The sequence below is a fragment of the Mytilus californianus genome, unplaced genomic scaffold, assembly GCF_021869535.1.
Source record: "Mytilus californianus isolate M0D057914Y unplaced genomic scaffold, xbMytCali1.0.p SCAF_7, whole genome shotgun sequence".
NCBI classification, from domain to species: domain Eukaryota; kingdom Metazoa; phylum Mollusca; class Bivalvia; order Mytilida; family Mytilidae; genus Mytilus; species Mytilus californianus.
Window position 1 is genome coordinate 17,962,737 of NW_026262723.1, and position 21,404 is coordinate 17,984,140.

At 32.2% G+C, this 21,404-nt stretch overlaps 1 protein-coding gene across 1 annotated transcript; it reads right to left on the minus strand.

The window, feature by feature from the left end:
* Positions 1 to 1,756: 1,756 nt before the first annotated feature.
* LOC127709305 (zinc finger CCHC domain-containing protein 24-like) lies at positions 1,757 to 16,908 on the minus strand. The gene is made up of 4 exons (XM_052214772.1): positions 16,446 to 16,908; positions 12,414 to 12,578; positions 10,914 to 11,078; positions 1,757 to 7,127 (listed from the first exon to the last, which is right to left on the minus strand). Exons 1-4 carry the CDS (start codon positions 16,689 to 16,691, stop codon positions 7,017 to 7,019), a joined length of 687 nt encoding a protein of 228 aa, XP_052070732.1. The 5' UTR covers positions 16,692 to 16,908; the 3' UTR covers positions 1,757 to 7,016.
* Positions 16,909 to 21,404: the final 4,496 nt, after the last annotated feature.

A 21,404-nucleotide genomic window follows, 5' to 3' on the forward strand; every position in this document is an offset into this window, starting at 1 on the left:
CAAAGGGAAAGCTGGAATTGAGTTTGGGGGTAATTGCCCAAAAACGTTTAGGAATAAGGGGCCAAAAATAAGCATTTTTCTAGTTTCCAGACAATAACTTGTGTTCAAGTGTATGGATCTCTCAAAAATTGTACTGCAAGGTATCATACCACAAAGGGAAGGCTTTGATTGAGTTTGGGGGTGACGAATCATAAGGGGGTTCAAAAAATTGGGGGGGGGGGATTTTTTTTTCCTTTTTTTTTCTTTAAAATTTTCTATTTTAAATTGGTTATTTCTGATTTATATATAAAAGCAAATAATAATGATATGGCTTGAATAGGTAAATTAAAAATTTTTAAGTTCTTAGACCACATTCATTCTGTGTCAGAAACCTATGCTGTGTCAAATATTTAATTACAGTCCAAATTCAGTGCTGTATCAAGCTTGAATGTTGTGTACATACTTGCCCCAACTGTTCAGGGTTCGACCTCAGCGGTCGTATCAAGCTGCGCCCAGCGGAGCATTTTATTCATGGTTAGGTCCATTTCTCAGATACTATAAGCAATATATCATATGGAATGATTGAATGGTATAATTACATATGTGTCTGACAGGATTCATCTGATCTGACCTCATTTTCATGGTTCATTGATAATGTTCAGTTTAAGTATACACCAATGAGACAATGAGGGCAACATAGAGTCTTCAGGAGTTGTCTAATCTGAAAATTTATGGATTATATCCTATTCCTTGTCGTGACATTTTCATACAGTCTGGATTTGCATGGCTATGCATGTAGATGCACCCGTCTAACTATGTTAGGAGTGAATGCGATTTCCTCATGTTTTTCCCTAGGATGGTCCAAAAGGATTTATGATTTCATAACATTGGTAAACAAATGTCGCCTCATATATTATAACAATAGACCAGCATTCTGAGAGTATTGCATGGCAATACATAGTCCCCTACCGGTTAAGAATTCATTGTGCCGGAACAAAAATGCTAACTTGATCTATAACTTGTCATGGTGTAAACTATATAACAAATATCAAGTCAATATTTTCAAGCATGACGAAAAAAGGTGTGGAAAACTGGTTATTAGAGTGAATTTTTAAGTCCAAGGACCATAACTCTGCACAAAATCATTAGACCGGAACATAATTCAAAATTGACCTGTAACTTGTCATGATAAAACTATAAACCAAATTTCAATTCAATATCTTCAAGAACAAAGAAAAAAAGTGTGGAAAACTGATTTGCCATGCTGACGGATGGACAGACAGACCGACAGATGGAGTGCAAACCTAAAGTCCCCTTCAACTTCATTGGTAGGGGACTAATAAGTGTCTAAATCATATGCCAAGCAAGAAATCACCGAGGGCAAACTTAATTCAGAAATGTTTGCAATGTTTTTATTATGGCAACAAAGGGACAGGATATATTGAACACAAAAATATCAACTTGCATTTTACATTTTGATAGCATTGTTGTGTGCAGCATTTCTTAAAATCGCTATAATTAAACTGGCATTTTTGTCCATTATTTCACAATGGCAATAATAAATGAATGCAATAATTTTTGAATTTACAGTAAGTCAAGAGAAACTACCAGAGATCTCTGAACGACACAAAATTCTATTATTCAGATCATAGAAAACTAAGTTATAAACAAAGGCAACAACTGGTGAAGTTTCTGATGAGGGACAGGGGTGGGAGAAAACAAATTTTAAGAGAACTCGCCACTAAATATTCTCGATAAGAATAACAGAAAACACTGCTGTCATTTTGACAAATTTATTGTGTCACACTAAAGCTAAAACATGCATGAAATATATTATAGTAGAAAGAGTATTTTACATCAGTTTGGCACTGTGGAGTATCTGACTAGAGTTTACACTCAAAAACACATGATTATATGCAAATATATATATATACAAATACAACCTTATATGAACAAAGTGATATAGTTGCAAAAAACTTTTATTTTACAACTTTGAATTGATAAAAAAAATTATTTCTGAAATAATGATACTTAAGAAAAGATATATGTGTAAATAAAATGGCATGTATTTAACATCTTGGAGAACGTATAAAACACAAAATGGTTTAAAGTATCTTAAAAGTGAAATCTTCCAATGATGGAAACCCTAGCATCTCGGGAATTTTTTAATACAACATTTTCCATGATTTTCATCAAAGTATGTGACTAAAAGAAAAACTGTTCACAACATTCTTTCATTGACAAATTAAATCAGGTGATTTCAATAAAAATCATGAAATTTTCATCACTTGTGAATTTAAACCTGGACAAATATGATTTGGTTGTGTTAGACATAAGGTCACAGACTTTTCTCTTCAAATAATTAATAAATTTCATTGCTGTCGAACTGGTTCCAGCAAAGGCATGTTCTGTCTGACAAGTCTCACTTCTACTATAAAGGTCAGACCGGTTTGATAAAAAATTTGGCAGTCGTATAAAAATTGATCATAGATATTGTAAAAACAAATATTAGTATGACCTAATATAAATGAAAATTTATAAAGAATGTTTTAGAATGAATTTGTATATGATGTTTATTTTCAGATGTCTATTGTCTAAACTTATAATGTTAACATTGACAGAATCAAATTAAAAACAATATAATGCCTGACACTAAGTCTTTATTAACCTTTATTTTTTGTTAACACTAGTTAAAAAAAAATCTGCAAAACTAAATTATCTTTAAAGTTTTTCTGCTTTATTTTTTGTAGGATTATTAACAAATTTTACTTGCAGATTCCTTTAGAAAAATCATAAACTATTTTTTATGGTTTTCATTGATGAATGATTTGTAATTTGAAAATGAACACAAATTAAATAATATAAATTGTAATAAAATGAAAATGTAGAAACGGAAATTTGGAGTTAAATTATTGAAAGTAAATTAGAACTGGACCCCCCCACAACTCTTTTTCCATCCAGTTTTGAATAATCAGTCTGTTTTATATTAACAATATTTTGAAGAAAAAAATTACAAAATTAAGTTTGTGAACACATCCAAATTAAATGATTTAAACAAACGGAAAAATTATATTCATTTTTATTTCATTGGACAAACCAGAATAATTTCAATATTTAACGTTTTTGGTTTACATATTTTCAATATCACATATTTTATGTAAAAATGAATTGTTCTAGTCCATTTTTTCTTACTCTACAACCTTTTAGAAATAAATGTAACAAATAATATTTTTTCACAGTTTTAACCTTAGGGTTTTATCCCAACAAAAAATACCACTGTATAAAAACATATAAGGAGAGACAAAAAAATTTTCAAATGAAGTTTGACAACCGTTTAAATGAAATGTAGCACACATATCACAAATGCAATAATATTAATGTCCAAATATATACAAAACATGCATAAACTCATTATATAGAAATATACTTATTTATGAGAATATAAAAAACACAAACATACAAAATTGATGATGAATATATCCATTTGAAGAAATTGACTAGAAAAACCAAATAATTTTAATGAACTTGTTTTAACGAGGAAACTTAACTGGAGCATGTTTAGACAATGTTTTAAATTTATTTCAGCTCATAGGTCAGAGGCCCAGCTGTGATTTACCTTTTATGAAAGAATCATAATTTTATTTATTAAAAATATTCGTGTTAAAATTAAATAATGTTTTAAAGAAAATGCATATAAATTTTCAAAAACTGATTTAAAAAAATTAGTTTAATGATTTTAAACAACACAACTGAGGTATGCAATTTAATATAAAAATGGCAACCACAAAACAAAGCAGAACAAATATTGCAACAAAAAACCTGAAATATTCAACATTTAAAATAAAAACTATAAATATATACAAATATTCCCTTCAAGATTATATTTCATTAAATAAATAATAATAAAATTTTTCCTTGGTATAAAAAACGTTCAAATGGTACCAAAATTTACACAGATAGTTCTGACCTTCTCTTTATATTAAAAAAATCTTTTTCCATCATATACACAAAATACAGTCTAAATATGACATTTCTTATATATGATATACATAAAATACTATAAAATTTCCCTCTCTTCTTTCTCATAAATTTACAAATAATAACCATGATCACTGGTATCATAAATTTACAGATAAAAAATCTTTCTTGATATATCGATGGAATCTTTAGAGTTATCCCCCTTTGTTACATAGGAAAGTCGTTCTTCATCAGATGATTTTAATGACCTTATTATTGTGTGAATCTATCAAAACACTGAAGTACTTATAAAGCACCTCCCAGGTCATTTTACTTACATTTGAGGTCAAACTGTGTAAATACGAAACTAGTCAATAATATTATATCTCAAATGTCATAATTATACCAAAATATTTTGTTTGAATACATTATATATACAGGTCATTTCAGGAAACCTGAAGATAAAATATGTTTTTTTAAGTGGTGGGTAGAAACTTAGATAGGAGTAAACAACAAGATACAATCCTCGCCCTATATATCATTCTGTTTTGATTTTTTTTTGGAAGATTAAAGATAAGAGATTGACATAGTTTCACTGCATACTTAAAGATGCTGTAGAAAATTGAAATTGATGACTTTCTTTGTTATCCATCTAAATATAACATATGTTAATGGAAGGAGTTTGAATGCCTATGACTAATATTTCTTATCTTATAAATCAGTAAGCTATATAGATTCAAAGAAAACATTCCCTTCTTTTACCTCAAACACCATTGAATTGAGAAACAATGTCTGTGTCAGAATGCAATAAAAAACACACCACCTCCATTTTTTTTTGTATTTTTGTTTGAGATATAAACATTAAACTATAATAAAATCTCCCCTAAATTAAACCATATATAATTACTACCCCCTATTGAGCCCTCAGTATTTCCCCAGATAATATATATGTGCAACATATGTATTAATGGTTGTGATATAATGAATGTTGACTTTCCTATGCAACTAATCACTTATATTAAGGTGATTTGGTTTGGTCCTTTTCCAGTTAATACACATATATACTTGTCCCAGTTTTGTACTGATTTCGTATGATGAGTTGATCAAAATTTATTGTTTGACTTTACGAGCCTGTGGAGGTGATAGCATTAGTATTTCTGTGTCCATCAGAGATTCATTGTAATAGTAGATGTTTACTTTTAATGATCCAAAACAAAGTTGCATCCCAAAAACAACTGATTTATTATTATTTTGATATTTAAGCTATTTTCAAAATCAATCAGTCAAATTTCCAAAAAAAACCTTGGTAAAACATAAGATGTGTATTTGCCAACTGTTGTGAACTTTGGACTTTACTATCACAATAATTTATTGAATGTTATTTACTTGTATTAATCTTGAATTATGAATGTTATTGGCATGTCAAATGTTTATTCCCTTTGGGGCTATTAATTGGAAATTTCAAAATCCTTCATCTTCTGCTGCTAAGGACCCCCTACTGGTACATCAACATCGCATAAGTACAAAACAGAGACACAGTCATGTAAATTATCTTTGAGCAATATATCTTCATTTTTTTAAATGCTTATATTGTTTATGCAATTCCCATATGGATGGTAAACTGATTCTAAAGCCATCTGCATTTCAATGTATGATAATAATATGTAATATTAGTCAGCTGTTCACAACCAATGTTCATTAAGGCCACAACAACAAAAAGACATGTCTGCTTATAGTTCAGGGCCTAGTCTAACCTCCCTATTTATCATCTGTTTTAATTGATTTGATTACACTGAATGATCTGAAAATTTTATGTTCAACTAAATAATTGCAATTGCAGATTAACCCACATAGGAATCCATAAATATAAAAATTAGGGAGTGCAGAATAATTTGACTTTGTACATAGGGCAAACAATGTAAACACTTTATGCAACCTTTACAACCAAAATTCTCAATTAAAATTGTGATGGTAGGTTAAGTAAACAATATAAACACACATGTGGTTATTTGGCTTTCCATGTAGAATCTTGCAAACCTATGATTTATAATTAGATACTGTAAATTCAGATAATTTTTGCAAATTTTTTTTATGGGGGAAAATGGGACAGGATAAATATTGCTTTAATTAGAACTAACATTTTAAATTCCGATATGTTCTTTTTTTTCCCTTAAATAACGTTCATTTATCTCAATTTTTTGTCTTTTGAGCAACAAACACATTCATGAATTTACAGTAAGTATATTACATATGAGATCTATATAGTTCCTGAACTTTTAAGTGAACTTTTGGACACACAGAGATACCTTTTTTCTTTAACAAATATGATATATCACCGTTTTCATTATGTCCAGTGGAAGATATTACATGCATATTCAGGACAACTGGACTTTGTTGTATGTAAAACACACACTTATGTCACTTCAGAAGGCATACACACACGCAAGGTACTAAAGAGTCTCTACATATACTTATGAATGGATAGTACTTGACACACTAACATTTGAAAAACAGCTGTTTTGTTTAAATATGACTTCCTTCAATGAAACACAAATATGCAGTATTTATAGTCCTGGACATTTTGATATTTAACCTAATACATCAATTCTTTTACAAAATCTAAAGAAAAATTTACTAATACATAGTTTTCCCAAATATTTCCAACACATTTAGATGTGAATAAATTATAAAAGGAAGGTTGGTAAACCTGTAACATATTTTTCTTTTTTTTATTCTGACAAGTTTTGTAACATTTGTAAGATATTAGGTATTAATATATAATTTGACCTTCTAAACTTTTGGCTTGATGAAGGTTGACAGAGAAAACTTTTTCATAAGGGGAACTACAAGATCCTGATATATGCTGACAATATCATACTATCATAGAACATCATATAAATACATGAAATTCATCCTCAATGTGTATAAAAATTTATCCTCAATGTGTATACTGTGATCACAAAATAAAAAAATATACCTTGAGTGATATATTCCATAGGCATTTCTATATTGACCATGTTGATTTATTCCCATATCCTCAGGAACTATAATAACATGTTTGTTTTTTATCTATTATAATGTTAGTTTCTTCTACAGTAAAATCCCAACATTTTACATTTTTCACAGAGGTGCTGAGGGTGTACTTTACTTTGGTCACTGACGTCTAGACCATCAGGCTTCTCCAGGGGTCGCTGCAAAAAAAAAAACCCAACATAAAATCAACTCTACTGAAATGAATCAGAGTTACATTGTAATCCAAGTTATAATGTAAATAAGATGTAAGAGGGTCTGGATAGTAGGGTCTTCATTTCTGTATTCTTTAATTTTAGAAGCCATTTTCTCTATTCTTTATTTTTTTTCAATCATTCTCTATTCCCTATTTTTTAAGCACCCCATTATTCTCTATTTTTTGGTCCATTTTTTTTATTCTTTATTTTTTTAATCCATTATTATCTTATCTGTCAATCCCATTCATACCCTAGTGTAAAATTCATGTAAACAATTGTCATTTAACCACATATGTTTCCTTCCATACTTCTTTTATTCTATCACATTTGTGGTGTAAAAATGTATTCCAAATCAAGAGGCAGTATCTTCTTTTTAAAATAAATGGGGAATGTGTCCATGGGACACAGATGATGCCCCTGCTTGCATATCATATATAAATTTATAAAGGGACATAACTGAAGAACAGTAAAAGTGATGCTACCAAAATTTGTACTTGATCTGAGTTTTGTGGTTATGTATAAGTTTCATAACATCTGGTTGAGGCAAACTTAAGTTAGAGAACAGAAATGAAAAATTCAGCAATTTTTCCATTTGTTAAAGGGGCATAACTCTAAAACAGTAAAAGTGACACCACCAAAATTCAAACTTGATCTGTATTTTGTGTTAATAAGCATTTGTATAAGTTTCATAACATTTGGTTGAGGCAAACTTAAGTTAGAGAATGGAAACAAAAAAATCAGCAATTTTTCCATTTGTAAAGGGACATAACTCTAGAACAGTAAAAGTGACACCACCAAAATTCAAACTTGATCTGTAATTTTCGTAATAAGTATTGTGTATAAGTTTCATAACATTTGGTTGAGGCAAACTTAAGTTAGAGAATGGAAACAAAAATTCAGCAATTTTTCCATTTGCAAAGGGGCATAACTCTAGAATGGTTAAAGTGACACCACTAAAATTCAAACTTGATCTGTATTTTGTGGTAATAAGCATTGTGTGTAAGTTTCATAACATTTGGTTGAGGCAAACTTAAGTTAGAGAACGGAAACGAAAAATTCAGCAATTTTTCCATTTGTAAAGGGCATAATTCTAGAACAGTTAAAGCGACGCCACCAAAATTCAAACTTGATCTGTTTTTAGTGGTAATAAGCATTTTGTATAAGTTTCATAACATTTGGTTGAGGCAAACTAAAGTTAAAGACGAACGTACGTACGGACGGACGGACGGACAAGGGTAAAACTATGCACCCTCCGCTACGGCATGGGCATAAAAATACAGGTACTTGATTTTCTCAATAGTAGATAATCATAATGATACTTAAAAGTTTGAATGCATTCTAGAAAACCTGGAACTAGTATATATCCTAGGCCCACGTTTGCCTATACTAACCCGACTATGGGGATACACCAGAATATGATACTAAAACATTCCTGGGCCATGTTTGCTTATACTGACCTATTTATGGGAATACACCAGAATATGACACTTGATACATTCTTGTCCCATGTTTGCCCATACTAACCTGTTCTTGGGGATACACCAGAATATGACACTTGATACATTCTTGTCCCTTGTTTGCCCATCATACCCTGTTTATTGGGATACACCAGAATATGACACTTGATACATTCTTGTCCATTGTTTGCCCATCATAACCTGTTTATGGGGATACACCAGAATATGACACTTGATACATTCTTGACACATGTTTGCAAATACTGACCTGTTCTTGGGGATACACCAGAATATGACACTTGATACATTCTTTCCCTTGTTTGCCCATCATACCCTGTTTATTGGGATACACCAGAATATGACACTTGATACATTCTTGTCCCTTGTTTGCCCATCATAACCTGTTTATGGAGATACACCAGAATACGACACTGATACATTTATCATTCCTGGGCCATGTTTGCTTATACTGACCTGTTTTGGGGGATACACCAGAATATGACAACTGATACATTCTTGACCTATGCTTGCCCATACTTACCTGTTTTAATAGGGATACACCAGAATATGACACTTGATACATTCCTGGGCCATGTTTGCTTATACTAACCTGTTTATGTAGAAACACCAGAATATGACACTTGATACATTCCTGGGCCATGTTTGCTTATATTGACCTGTTTATGGGGATACACCAGAATATGACACTTGATACATTCTTGTCCCTTGTTTGCCCATAGTAACCTCTTTATGGGGATACACCAGAATATGACACTTGATACATTCCTTGGTCATGTTTGCTTATACTGACCTGTTTATGGGGATACACCAGAATATGACACTTGATACATTCTTGTCCCATGTTTGCAAATACTGACCTGTTCATGGGGATACACCAGAATATGACACTTGATACATTCTTGTCCCATGTTTGCCCATACTAACCTGTTCTTGGGGATACACCAGAATATGACACTTGATACATTCTTGTCCCTTGTTTGCCCATCATACCCTGTTTATTGGGATACACCAGAATATGACACTTGATACATTCTTGTCCATTGTTTGCTCATCATAACCTGTTTATGGGGATACACCAGAATATGACACTTGATACATTCTTGACACATGTTTGCAAATACTGACCTGTTCTTGGGGATACACCAGAATATGACACTTGATACATTCTTGTCCCTTGTTTGCCCATCATACCCTGTTTATTGGGATACACCAGAATATGACACTTGATACATTCTTGTCCCTTGTTTGCCCATCATAACCTGTTTATGGAGATACACCAGAATACGACACTGATACATTCATCATTCCTGGGCCATGTTTGCTTATACTGACCTGTTTTGGGGGATACACCAGAATATGACAACTGATACATTCTTGACCTATGCTTGCCCATACTTACCTGTTTTAATAGGGATACACCAGAATATGACACTTGATACATTCCTGGGCCATGTTTGCTTATACTAACCTGTTTATGTAGAAACACCAAAATATGATTCTTGATACATTCCTGGGCCATGTTTGCTTATATTGACCTGTTTATGGGGATACACCAGAATATGACACTTGATACATTCTTGTCCCTTGTTTGCCCATAGTAACCTCTTTATGGGGATACACCAGAATATGACACTTGATACATTCCTTGGTCATGTTTGCTTATACTGACCTGTTTATGGGGATACACCAGAATATGACACTTGATACATTCTTGTCCCTTGTTTGCCCATAGTAACCTCTTTATGGGGATACACCAGAATATGACACTTGATACATTCTTGACCCATGCTTGCTCATACTAGCCTGTTTATGTGGATACACAAGAAAATGACACTTGATACATTCTTGGCCCATGTGTGCCCATAGTAACCTCTTTATGGGGATACACCAGAATATGACACTTGATAAATTCTTGACCCATGTTTGCCCATAGTAACCTCGTTATGGGGATACACCAGAATATGACACTTGATACATTCTTGACCCATGCTTGCTCATACTAACCTGTTTATGTGGATACACAAGAAAATGACACTTGATACATTCTTGGCCCATGTGTGCCCATAGTAACCTCTTTATGGGGATACACCAGAATATGACACTTGATAAATTCTTGACCCATGTTTGCCCATAGTAACCTCGTTCTGGGGATACACCAGAATATGACACTTGATACATTCTTGACCCATGTTTGCCCATAGTAACCCCTTTATGGGGATACACCAGAATATGACACTTAATACATTCTTGGTCCATGTTTGCTAATACTAACCTGTTTATGGGGATACACCAGAATATGACACTTGATACATTCTTGGCCCATATTTGCCCACGAATTTCCACTCATCCATTTCCTTTTGCACTTAGTACATTTGTACTCTCCGAAGCATCTCTTTTTACCCTGATATGGAGTCAGTCCTTCGCCCTTAGGCCTAGCCTGCAATATAAATATAACAAACTAGGAAATGATCCACATTTGAAATAAAAGTAATAGATTAATTAGATGTGAATCCAACATTTTCTAAAAGGTTTGTGGTGGCTTGCAAGATATTTTTCGTCGATTTTATGTGATTTAAAAAATATTCATATATAAGATAAATAAATTAAGAGTCCCCTGTCCTCAGTTATAATGCTTGCTCAAGAAAGGAACATGAGTCTTCTACTTCTTTGGATGTTGATAGGCTGAAAGATATTATTTTTGTCATTTTTTGTTTTGTATGAATTAAAATCTGGTATATTTTTTGGAAAGAGACTTTTCCAAATAAGTGACCTCCATATATGACATAGCAATAGTTGTTTACAGAATCACCAATATGTTCATTCGAGTTGAATCCGAAAATAGCCAAACTTCTAATTGGAACTAATCAAATATATTATTCTAGTCATAATAATTCTTGAAGAAAACAACATTGTCATTAATTGATTGAAATTAAAAACATTGTCATTTGAAATTAACAACATTGTCATCAAATGTATATTCCGACATTATGTAAGATTTACGTAATGTGACAACGACTTGCAATATGTCGATCAGGAATAATTCGTTAGCAGAGCAATGGTGAATTTGTTGGGAAGCATATATCTTCCAAAACCTTTATCTGGTCAATGATTTTATATAAAGAGATATGTATACTTTCTAGACAACTGGGCCACACAAAAGTAACAAGTACTAAGTATGGACCACAAGACTGCAACCCCATAACAAATACAACGTAACAAGCAACAATAACATTCAGATATCACCATACTGCATGAGCAAAACCACACAGCAAGTTCTCAATGATTCTCGAAAATGAATCCATGAACCCGGCTGTCTAGTAATAATGGCCAACAATCGCGCTGGGTCTTAATTTACGTGGAAGCATGCGACTGCTCTCTTTTAAAAACTGTCATGAAATAGAGGTTTTAATGTTCAAGAACATAATACAAGTTCCAAGACGAAAAAATATTCTTTTATATTATTTCCACTGGAACAAATGTTACAGTATTTGTTCCTCACAGAATAAAAGATATATAATATTTGTTCCTACTGGAACGAACATTACGGCATTGTGTTTTTAACAAAGATTCCTGGTTAGATGTAACAACTATTCGATGACATCTTATTTTTTGAATTTGCATTTTTTTAAGAGTAAAAGTAAGATACGAAATATTACGTATCACCCAAACCTACACGGCTTCAGTTCTGCTACTCGTCATTCAAAGATTATTTAAGTCCTCTTTTTGTTCACATTACCAGGTGTGCTTATACCTTTTAGACCATATAACTTACCTGAGGACAATCTTTGATGTAGTGTCCCTTTGTAAAGCAGAGGTGACACAAATATGTAGATGGTGGTCTTTTGTTCGGTTTGCGGTCTAATGTCAGGTCACTGAAATGGTCCACTAGATCGTTTATAGACCCATAAGGTGAAAGCTGGTGTGTGTGGAATGGTGCCTAGAAAATAGAAAAGAAATATAAAAATATTCACTGCACTTTACATATAAAATTTTAAAGGTTTCATTTATCTTTGCTTACTTTTTCGATACCACACTCAATTTCATATTGTCATTAAATAGAAGTTACTCAATAATATAAGTTCCAAGTGGAAGAAATTTTCTGAAATATTATTTCCACTGTAACAAATACTACAGTAGTTGCAGGGGACTTATCTATTTGTAATAATGGGACAAGTGTGTGTTCCAGATTTGCCTCTCTCTGTGGTATAGTTCACAAAATCTTTGTATTTCAGGTTTAACAGGTATAATTCCTCTTTTCGAAGATTTTTTAATTTCTATTTGTTTTTAATAAGCATGTGCTCGTGTTGGGATTAAAAACATGACTTCCTCAAATCTTGCTTGAAATGCTATCTTTTACATGGAAAATAGAGTAAGTTCTATTCCTTGTGTCATCACACAGGTTTCCTATTTCTTTGGCATAAAGATCGTTTTCATGGCAGGTTTTGATATGCATGTTTCGATGAAAAAATGCCGCAGAAAGCGGCCTTTTATATATATATGCGATCTGGTACTGTAGCTTGGGAAACTTTCAAAATATTCTGTTGTGTTATTTTTTAGGAAAATTATTAGCAGTTTTTAGGAAACGCGAGCAAACCGCAACACGGGGAGAAAGTGTTCCTGCGGTGAAAGATATGACAGCCATTATGGGTCTTGGCAGGTGGTGGCCCGTTACGTTTGTTTTCTTTCAAATAAATTACGACCTAGAGATTACCCATATGAACTGTCTTAGAATGTTTTCCCCATTAAAAAGTTAGAGAAGATCACAAATTACAACGGTGACATTTTCATTGCTGACAGTTTAACATTAAGACGCAACAATTAACCCCTTTTACGAGGGTCTGGATGGGGGGTCCTTCAATTCTGTATTCTTTCATTTTTTAAGCACTTTTGTCTATTCGTTATAAAGTTTGCCCATTATTCGCTTTACCTTATATTTTAGCACCCCATTATTCTCTATTATTTTTCTCTATTATTTTTTGGGCCCTTTTTTCACTATTTTTTTTAATTTTTGACCCATTTTTCTGTCGTATTGGTACAATATTCTTTAGTCTATAAACCCCATCCATACCCTCTTTTATAACACTAACTGCCCTCACACATAAATAAGCAACACTGAATAATACGTAATTATTAGCACACTAAGCACATCTTGCGGATCACCGTTTTTCTAGTATATAAGCTCACAACTTTTTGTTATCCACCCGATTTGAACAGTCACAAAAAGGGAATATATTCACCCGTATTTATTAAGAGAGCAAAGCATATTTCAGATTTATTAATATATTTTCAAAATTAGGTCCCCAGGGGGGGGGGGGGCATAATTTGGAAAATATATTAATAAAAGCTTAATATAAAATAAGCTAAAAACTAATGATAAAATGAGTGCAAACTCTTTTTAGACACGGCGATTTATAGCTTGACGTATTGTAAAGACACATGTTTGTTTGCGTGTAGAAGACCGTATGTTGACCTTTGGGTGTCTATTGGGAGGGGGGTTGCAGTGTTTTGTTATATCTCATTACATATTCCCAGCATCCCCTTTTACTGATACAGGTAAAGCCAACTTTGCTGAATGCTCAAAATTTATATAATTTTGATCCAACAGAAAAAGAGATTTTACAGGAATTAACTTCACAGATTATCAAGCTTCCTTAGAAGCGGCTTTTCATTTCGCAATTGCGCTTTAAAATATGTTCTTCAAAATTTTGTGTGTAGTTTCATTTGACAACTGAATGTTGTTTTAAATTTCAAAATAAACTAATTTTTACAATTTCGTGAGATGAAACCCATTGCAAATATGCAATATTACAAAATGTACATGAGATTTTTATTTTTTAAATTATTGTTTATCATGTTTGGAAATTATTTCAGAATTTGATATCACCCGTCCTGACATCAAGCGAACACGGTTTTGAAATGTAGTTTTTATTTTTAATCCAATTCAAATCTTTATTGCCATAACACCATATATTCCTAGCAAGTAACACAACATAACATTATAAAAACAAACAATACTCTACAAGATCTTTTATATTTTGAAATCATTAAAATATTGCAAATGACTAATTGTTGATAGTTGAAGGTAAAGGCCGTGTAGTGACCTATTATTGTTCAATCTTTGTAATCATTTGGAGAGTTGTCTCATTGTAATCATATCACATGTCTTTTTTTATAGGGTTCGACAGTCAATTGAACGGAAGTAGTTGACTCTTAAAACATTGACTTCTAGTTTCGTTGTTGAAGAATACTAGTATATAAATTATGTTCAAAATGTTTAATTATTTTTAACATATATTCTAGATAATTTCTTCGTACAGTAGATTTTACAGATGAACAACAATGTTGCATTGAACATTAAAACAAAATAAGACCATTTTATTGGTTCAAAATCCAAAATTATAGGATTGTTACCAAGACAATAAACATTGACTATACATAAACATACAAACATAATCTGACCACATTTATAAACATTATATATATAACTGTATATCCCCTCCATTATTAAAAGAAAATATTGTTACAATAATAAATGAATGTATATAATCTCTGCTGAGAAGGTGGTACCACAAAGTTATTAAGTATTCAATAAAGCATTTCTAGAATTATACATGGTGCTTATGATTGAATTATATCAGTCTCACCGCAGGTATACAAAAAATAAGAATTATATATCACATCTTGCTGGGGAATCAGAAGAAAATGACACGGAAGTACTAAATTGACTTTATTGTAAATATAGTACATCCACGGAACATGATGAGACGTTAGAATGTCTGACCCTTAAAATTGTTGATGTTCTGAATATCAATGTAAATGTATGTGGTCAGATCCCGAGGGTCAGATCCTAAGGACAAATACTATGACATAAGTTGTCACCACAGGGTGACAAATTTAAATTAATCCCCCGCTAACACTTCCGTCAAAAGAGTGGGCTATGTTTATCTTCAGTTAATGAATACCAGATGAGAGTTGTGTGTAACTGTATGATTATTATAATGATATGTATCATGACCTGCTGATAAAATATACGAAGCGAAAGATAAGACAAATATGTTGTCTTAAAAATAAATACGACAAATATGAAAATTGATTTGCATAATTTTGTTTTCTATTTTTCGTTAAACAACTGATATAATGTAATGTTATATATTTACGAATAAAAGAATAAACGGGGTGATATTGAAATGCAGCAGCAACAAAAACATGAGAGCAAACAAGAACAGTAATACATTATACTTTTTTTTTCATCACAGCGTATGTTTTTGTTCCTTTTTTTTTTTTGCATAAAAGATTGCTATATGCCAATGATTTATACCATATGTGTACACTGATACAAATATAACGAATTGCAACAGCAAATCAACACGCGAGAAAAACAAGAACATACATGCACATATGAATGTTTTCATTTTTTTCATAACAGTGTTTCGTTTTATTAAGTGCATGGACGATTGTTATCTGCCAAAGACTCAACACATATGTGCGCATAGAAACAAATATATCGAATTGAAAGTTTCCTATTTGTTTATACGTTTTAATTTTTGATCATAGTTGTAGTCCGTAATTAAATAACATAAAATCATATTTTTTGTAGATTTCATAAAATTAAAAAACTATGCGTACGATTAACACACATTCACGAACTTCATTATTTCTCGTATTCAAAATGTAAAAATACAAAGAAAGATCATGGTTTATTTTCGTAAGACAAAAAAATAAATATATATAAATATAATTCAAATGACTCATCAACGGAAATAAAGAAAAAAGATGGGGGAGGATGATGATAAAGATTGCTTACCGGATTTATTCCATTCAGTTGCATCGATGACCAGGCATCTGTTCCGAAATAATTTTGTCCAGTTTTTAACAGCGAAGTTACGGTGTTAACGCTGTTTACTGTCGAAACTGGGCTTGACCATGGATCACTATAAAGGCTTTGTCCAGCCTGTTGTACCCCACCCTGCCCGTCGGGCATGGTAAGGTACACACCCCAGTTCATAACCATCTGGGGATATTGATAATTGGTCTCGATCATGCCTGTCATCTTGCCTTCCCCGATGTTCCCCTGTTCTGGGATTCTGAGGCCAACGAGTCAACTTATCAAATACCAAAATATTACACGCCTGCCAATCAAGTTCCATTACAGCTTTGAACTTTCTAAATTCGGCAGAGAGGGAGGTACCGTTGCTACGAGCGACAAGGCAGTCTCAGCAGACGATAACACCATGATGTCGGATCCAACTGTTGAAAAGTTTTCCAACATCTGGTTTATGACATTCTCTCTATAATCACAACAAATAGGCTACTTATCGAAATAATTAATACATGTTAAGATATCGTAAGATGTTGTAATTTGATAGTTTTACAAGTTCATACTAAGTTGTTTAACTTTGTGTGACAGTCACTGTAGCCACTCGTGTTATGCATTGGTCCGATATTTTGACACAAAAAAAATCAAAATAGCAAATAAAAAAAACCTGAAGAATTTAATAGCTGATTAAGAGAAAAAAGTAATGAAAATAAATTAAATGAATAAAGATAAATAACAAACCAAAAAAAAAACACCAAAATGAATGTATTTAGAAATAACAGATAAGAGGAGGTAAGAAAGTCAAACAGATTCTAATGGAGAATAAATCATTGAAAACATATTGAAATATAGATAAATGAAATAAGAAAGAAATGATTAAAGAAGGTAAACAGACAGAAACGGACTATGTAGTTGTCACAAACTGTAGAGAAAAACATTTCCGTCTCACAAATTCAGGAATTATTTTGATCTTAATAAAGTATTCTTTTGGAATATAAAATATTAAGTTTTGTTTTTTGAAATTCATAATTTATTATTCAAATTTTGATTGAACACATATACCAAAGAACAACACATTTGATACTACATCGATTCGATGCATGCAATGTTTCTATCATAAACTGCATCCAAATATTTCAATGTCCTCTTCATATATCATAGCGTAAATCACCTGAACGGTAAAGAAGACCAAGATCGACAACTAAGTAACAGTTAGTTGTTTATTTCGTTGTAAAAGAAAGAAAACTACATCGAGCACCTGTGTATCTTTCCTCACTGAAAACACTGGGTTTTTTTTAAATTTAAATCCGCTTTTGGTCTTGAAGATTAGCTAACAATCCATGAAGGTTTACAAATTTATCATGTAAAAAAAATCAATTCCAGACTGTCTGTAAATGTTAATTGTAAAAAACGAAGTCCATCTATCAGAAAAATAATAAAAATGAAAAAAATATGCTTTCAAAGGTTTGCTTCAGACATTATCTGATTCTCTTAATCATTAAATAGCTTCTGCCAAAAATTCATAAAACGGCATAAAATACGGAAAAATGAAATTAAATATTTTCAACATTTTGCTTTGGAGACTATTTTGGTCATAAACAAACTTCTGTCCAAATTTCATAAATTACCATGAAGGTTTGACAAAGTTATTGATGACTGAAAAACTTTAACTTCAGACTGAGCCTGAGTGTTAACTGTAAAAAAGAAGTCCATTTATCAGTAAAATATGGAAAAATGAAAATAAATATTTTCCAAATTTCGCTCTGGATACTTTCTCTTGGTCATAAACAAGTTTCTGTCCAAATTTCATAAAATTCCATGTAGGTTTTACAAAGTTATTGATCTTTAAAAAACTTTAATCACAGACTGAACCTAAATGTTGACGCCGCCGACGCCGACGACATAATCTAGGATCGCCATGTCTCGCCTTCGCGAAACAAATTTCGCAGGCTCGATAACAATGATCCACAAGAAAAGATCTAAAAATAAGTTAATGTTTCCGAAATCGTTTGTCGACGTTTTAAAGGAGTTATTGCCCTTACATGACAATTTTTACTAATAGTTTTCGTTTGTAAAAACTTCAAAAGATAGATCGAAATTTTGATTGGAAAAATGATCAACAGTATAAGATCTGCAATATGCCTAGATGGCCGAAAACTCTTTCAATGAGTGATTGCCCATTAACCTTTAATGACGATTTTCACAATTTTTGCATTCTGGAGGAAAACCTTAGTGGATAAAGATTATCTGTAAACGACAAAAATAACCAGCAAAAAATGACCTACAAATAGGTGAACACAAGCAAAATTGTCAGTCGGCCCATTTTTTGTACTTTGTGCAACAACTATAGCAGATAGAGAGAAACAGTAAAAATGGCCAACAAGACATGATCAACAAAAAAGAGATTTAAGCCATGAACTTTGTTCTAGTCTACAATGTTGGATAGTGGCCATAGTTGAAAAAAATGAAGATGCACATAGATCCTGGCTAGCGACACCGACTCTTATCCTCGGGCACACTGAGTAAAAAGAGTTTTTTAGATGTTTTAATCAAAATCTGATATTCCACCAATTTTATGGTATGCACGCCCCTTTCTTTAATTTATACATAAAACTATTATTATACCCTATATTCTCCCATTTTTTATATGTTGTTTTAAATCAAACTAAATGCAAAGACTATTTTCACAAAGTGAGATAACTTCCTAGCCATTTATTTATTTACATTAAAAATCTTTTTATGAACTATAAGGTATTTGTAATGTGACTCAACAACCTTGATTTCCCGGAAGCTGACTTGTATTTGTTCACGGAATTAAGTGGCTTAAATAAATAGTCGATGGTCCTAACAAGGAATTGATTTTAATAGTAACACCTTAAAATGGAAGTAATGTCAATATGATACTTCCATGATTTCTATGAATTTTCCAGTAAATATTTACAACATCTTGAACTAGGACCAAGGGTCATTTCTTGTAGGTATGACATGGTCATGGTACATAATTTGTGTGATGTTTTTGTAATGATAAAAATAGATGGTTCGAATTATGCTACGAAATAACGAAATAACAAGCTTATAAACATACGGTTTTTGTTGCAGCAATCTTGACTTGTGAGGCTATAAATAATAAAGAGCTGCGCCATGAGCGCATGATCGATAGGCCCATCGTCCATTTTGCTTGTCTTCTTTAAATGAATTTATATGATCAACTAGAAATGCTGTGAGCACTGCTCAAATAGAACCCCCCCCTAAAAAAATTAAAAAAATGCACAAACAATTGTTCCTCAATTGACACAAAACATGGATAATTTGGAACTATTAAGGCTACCTCAAGTTGAACAAAGTCCACACACTTGATTTTTCAACGAATTAAGTTCCTTTTCTCTGCAATGTCATATAAGAAATTAAAACAAAACAAAAAGGAGCTTAGTCCAATAGAGATAAACAAGCCACCTAAGTTTCCTGAAAACTGTTCAAAGCATTTTTAAGTTTGTGTCCGAAAACTGGGAAATCCCCCTTTTTTTATAAATAAAGTCCCAATACGTCAAAACGTAATATCAGAAACTTTTAAAAATCGAAATGGAACTTATGTTAATATATATATATACAAAACACCAAAGTTTCATGAAAATTGTTCAAAGCATTTTTGAGTTATAGTAAAAAAACAAACTGGAAAAACAACTCGGAAACGTAAAATCTAAAATTTATAAAAATCGAAAGGGAGCTTACGTCAATAGATATAAACAATTCTCCAAAGTGTCATGAAGAATGGTGAAAGTGTTTTTGAATTATTGTTTGAAGTGATGACAACGAACGGACCGTGAGACGGCTGGACGGCCGGACAGACGGATAGACAGACAGACAGACGAACGAACAACAGTATACCATAATACGTCCCGTAAACGGGCGTATAATACAATCGAAACTGTGTTTTTCTTTCCCTTAAATGGTATTTATAATAATTTGCTTGCCACAAAGGAATATCATTTATAATGACTGCAAAAATGATTCAAGTATTTGTAGTTAAGGGACAACTATTCAACTTTCGGGAGACCGGAGGGTGGGTCAACAGGAGGATTTTCCGCTGATAGATGATTCCACTTTACTTGTATTATAGTGCGGCTTTGTGCGCAAAAAGATATTTTCGATCTTGTACACAATTGTGACCTGCATTTTGTTAGGTGAAGGTTTATTTCATTCTGTCTATGATTAGGATATTCATCTCCAAAATCCTCCTGGTCCTTTTACTTAAGAATTGAATGCTTTTTTTGTAATTCTATTGGGGTTAAAAAGCCTTGACCGAAGCATTTAGTGTTGAAGTTTATACGTGCAACAATTATATTCATTTAAATTTCTGTTCAAAGTTAGGACTGGAACTTTTAATTGGCAATTGATGCATCCATTATCGTTTCGGAGATTTATCCAGAATTAGCCTGTATACTATTTCACTGATATCTACATGTATAGTACATTTGTTTATTCTCTATTGTCCCAGTCTGTATGAAAAATCACGATATTAATCAGGAAAATACTGCCGTATCGTATATGTACTTGTATGCTGTTTGAATTGTTTTACACTAGTCATTTTGGGGGACTGTGTTGAAGGCCGTACTTTGACCTATAATTGTTAACTTTTTATACATTGTAACTTGGATGGAGAGTTGTCTCATTGGCACTCATACCACATCTTCTTATTTATATTGTATGCTGTGATATGAGGGTTCAATAGATAGTACCACATTATGACCAAAAGAAATAGACGAAAATTAAACAAGAGCCCATTGGTGGCCTCTGGCTGTTTTCTGTTCATTGGTCGGATTGTTGTCTCTTTGACATATTCCCCATTTCCATTTTCAATTTTATAGAAGTGTCAGGTGTCATCTGAGTCTACTGTATGTATATGTGTTATAGAAGTGTCAGGTGTCATCTGAGTCTACTGGATGTGTA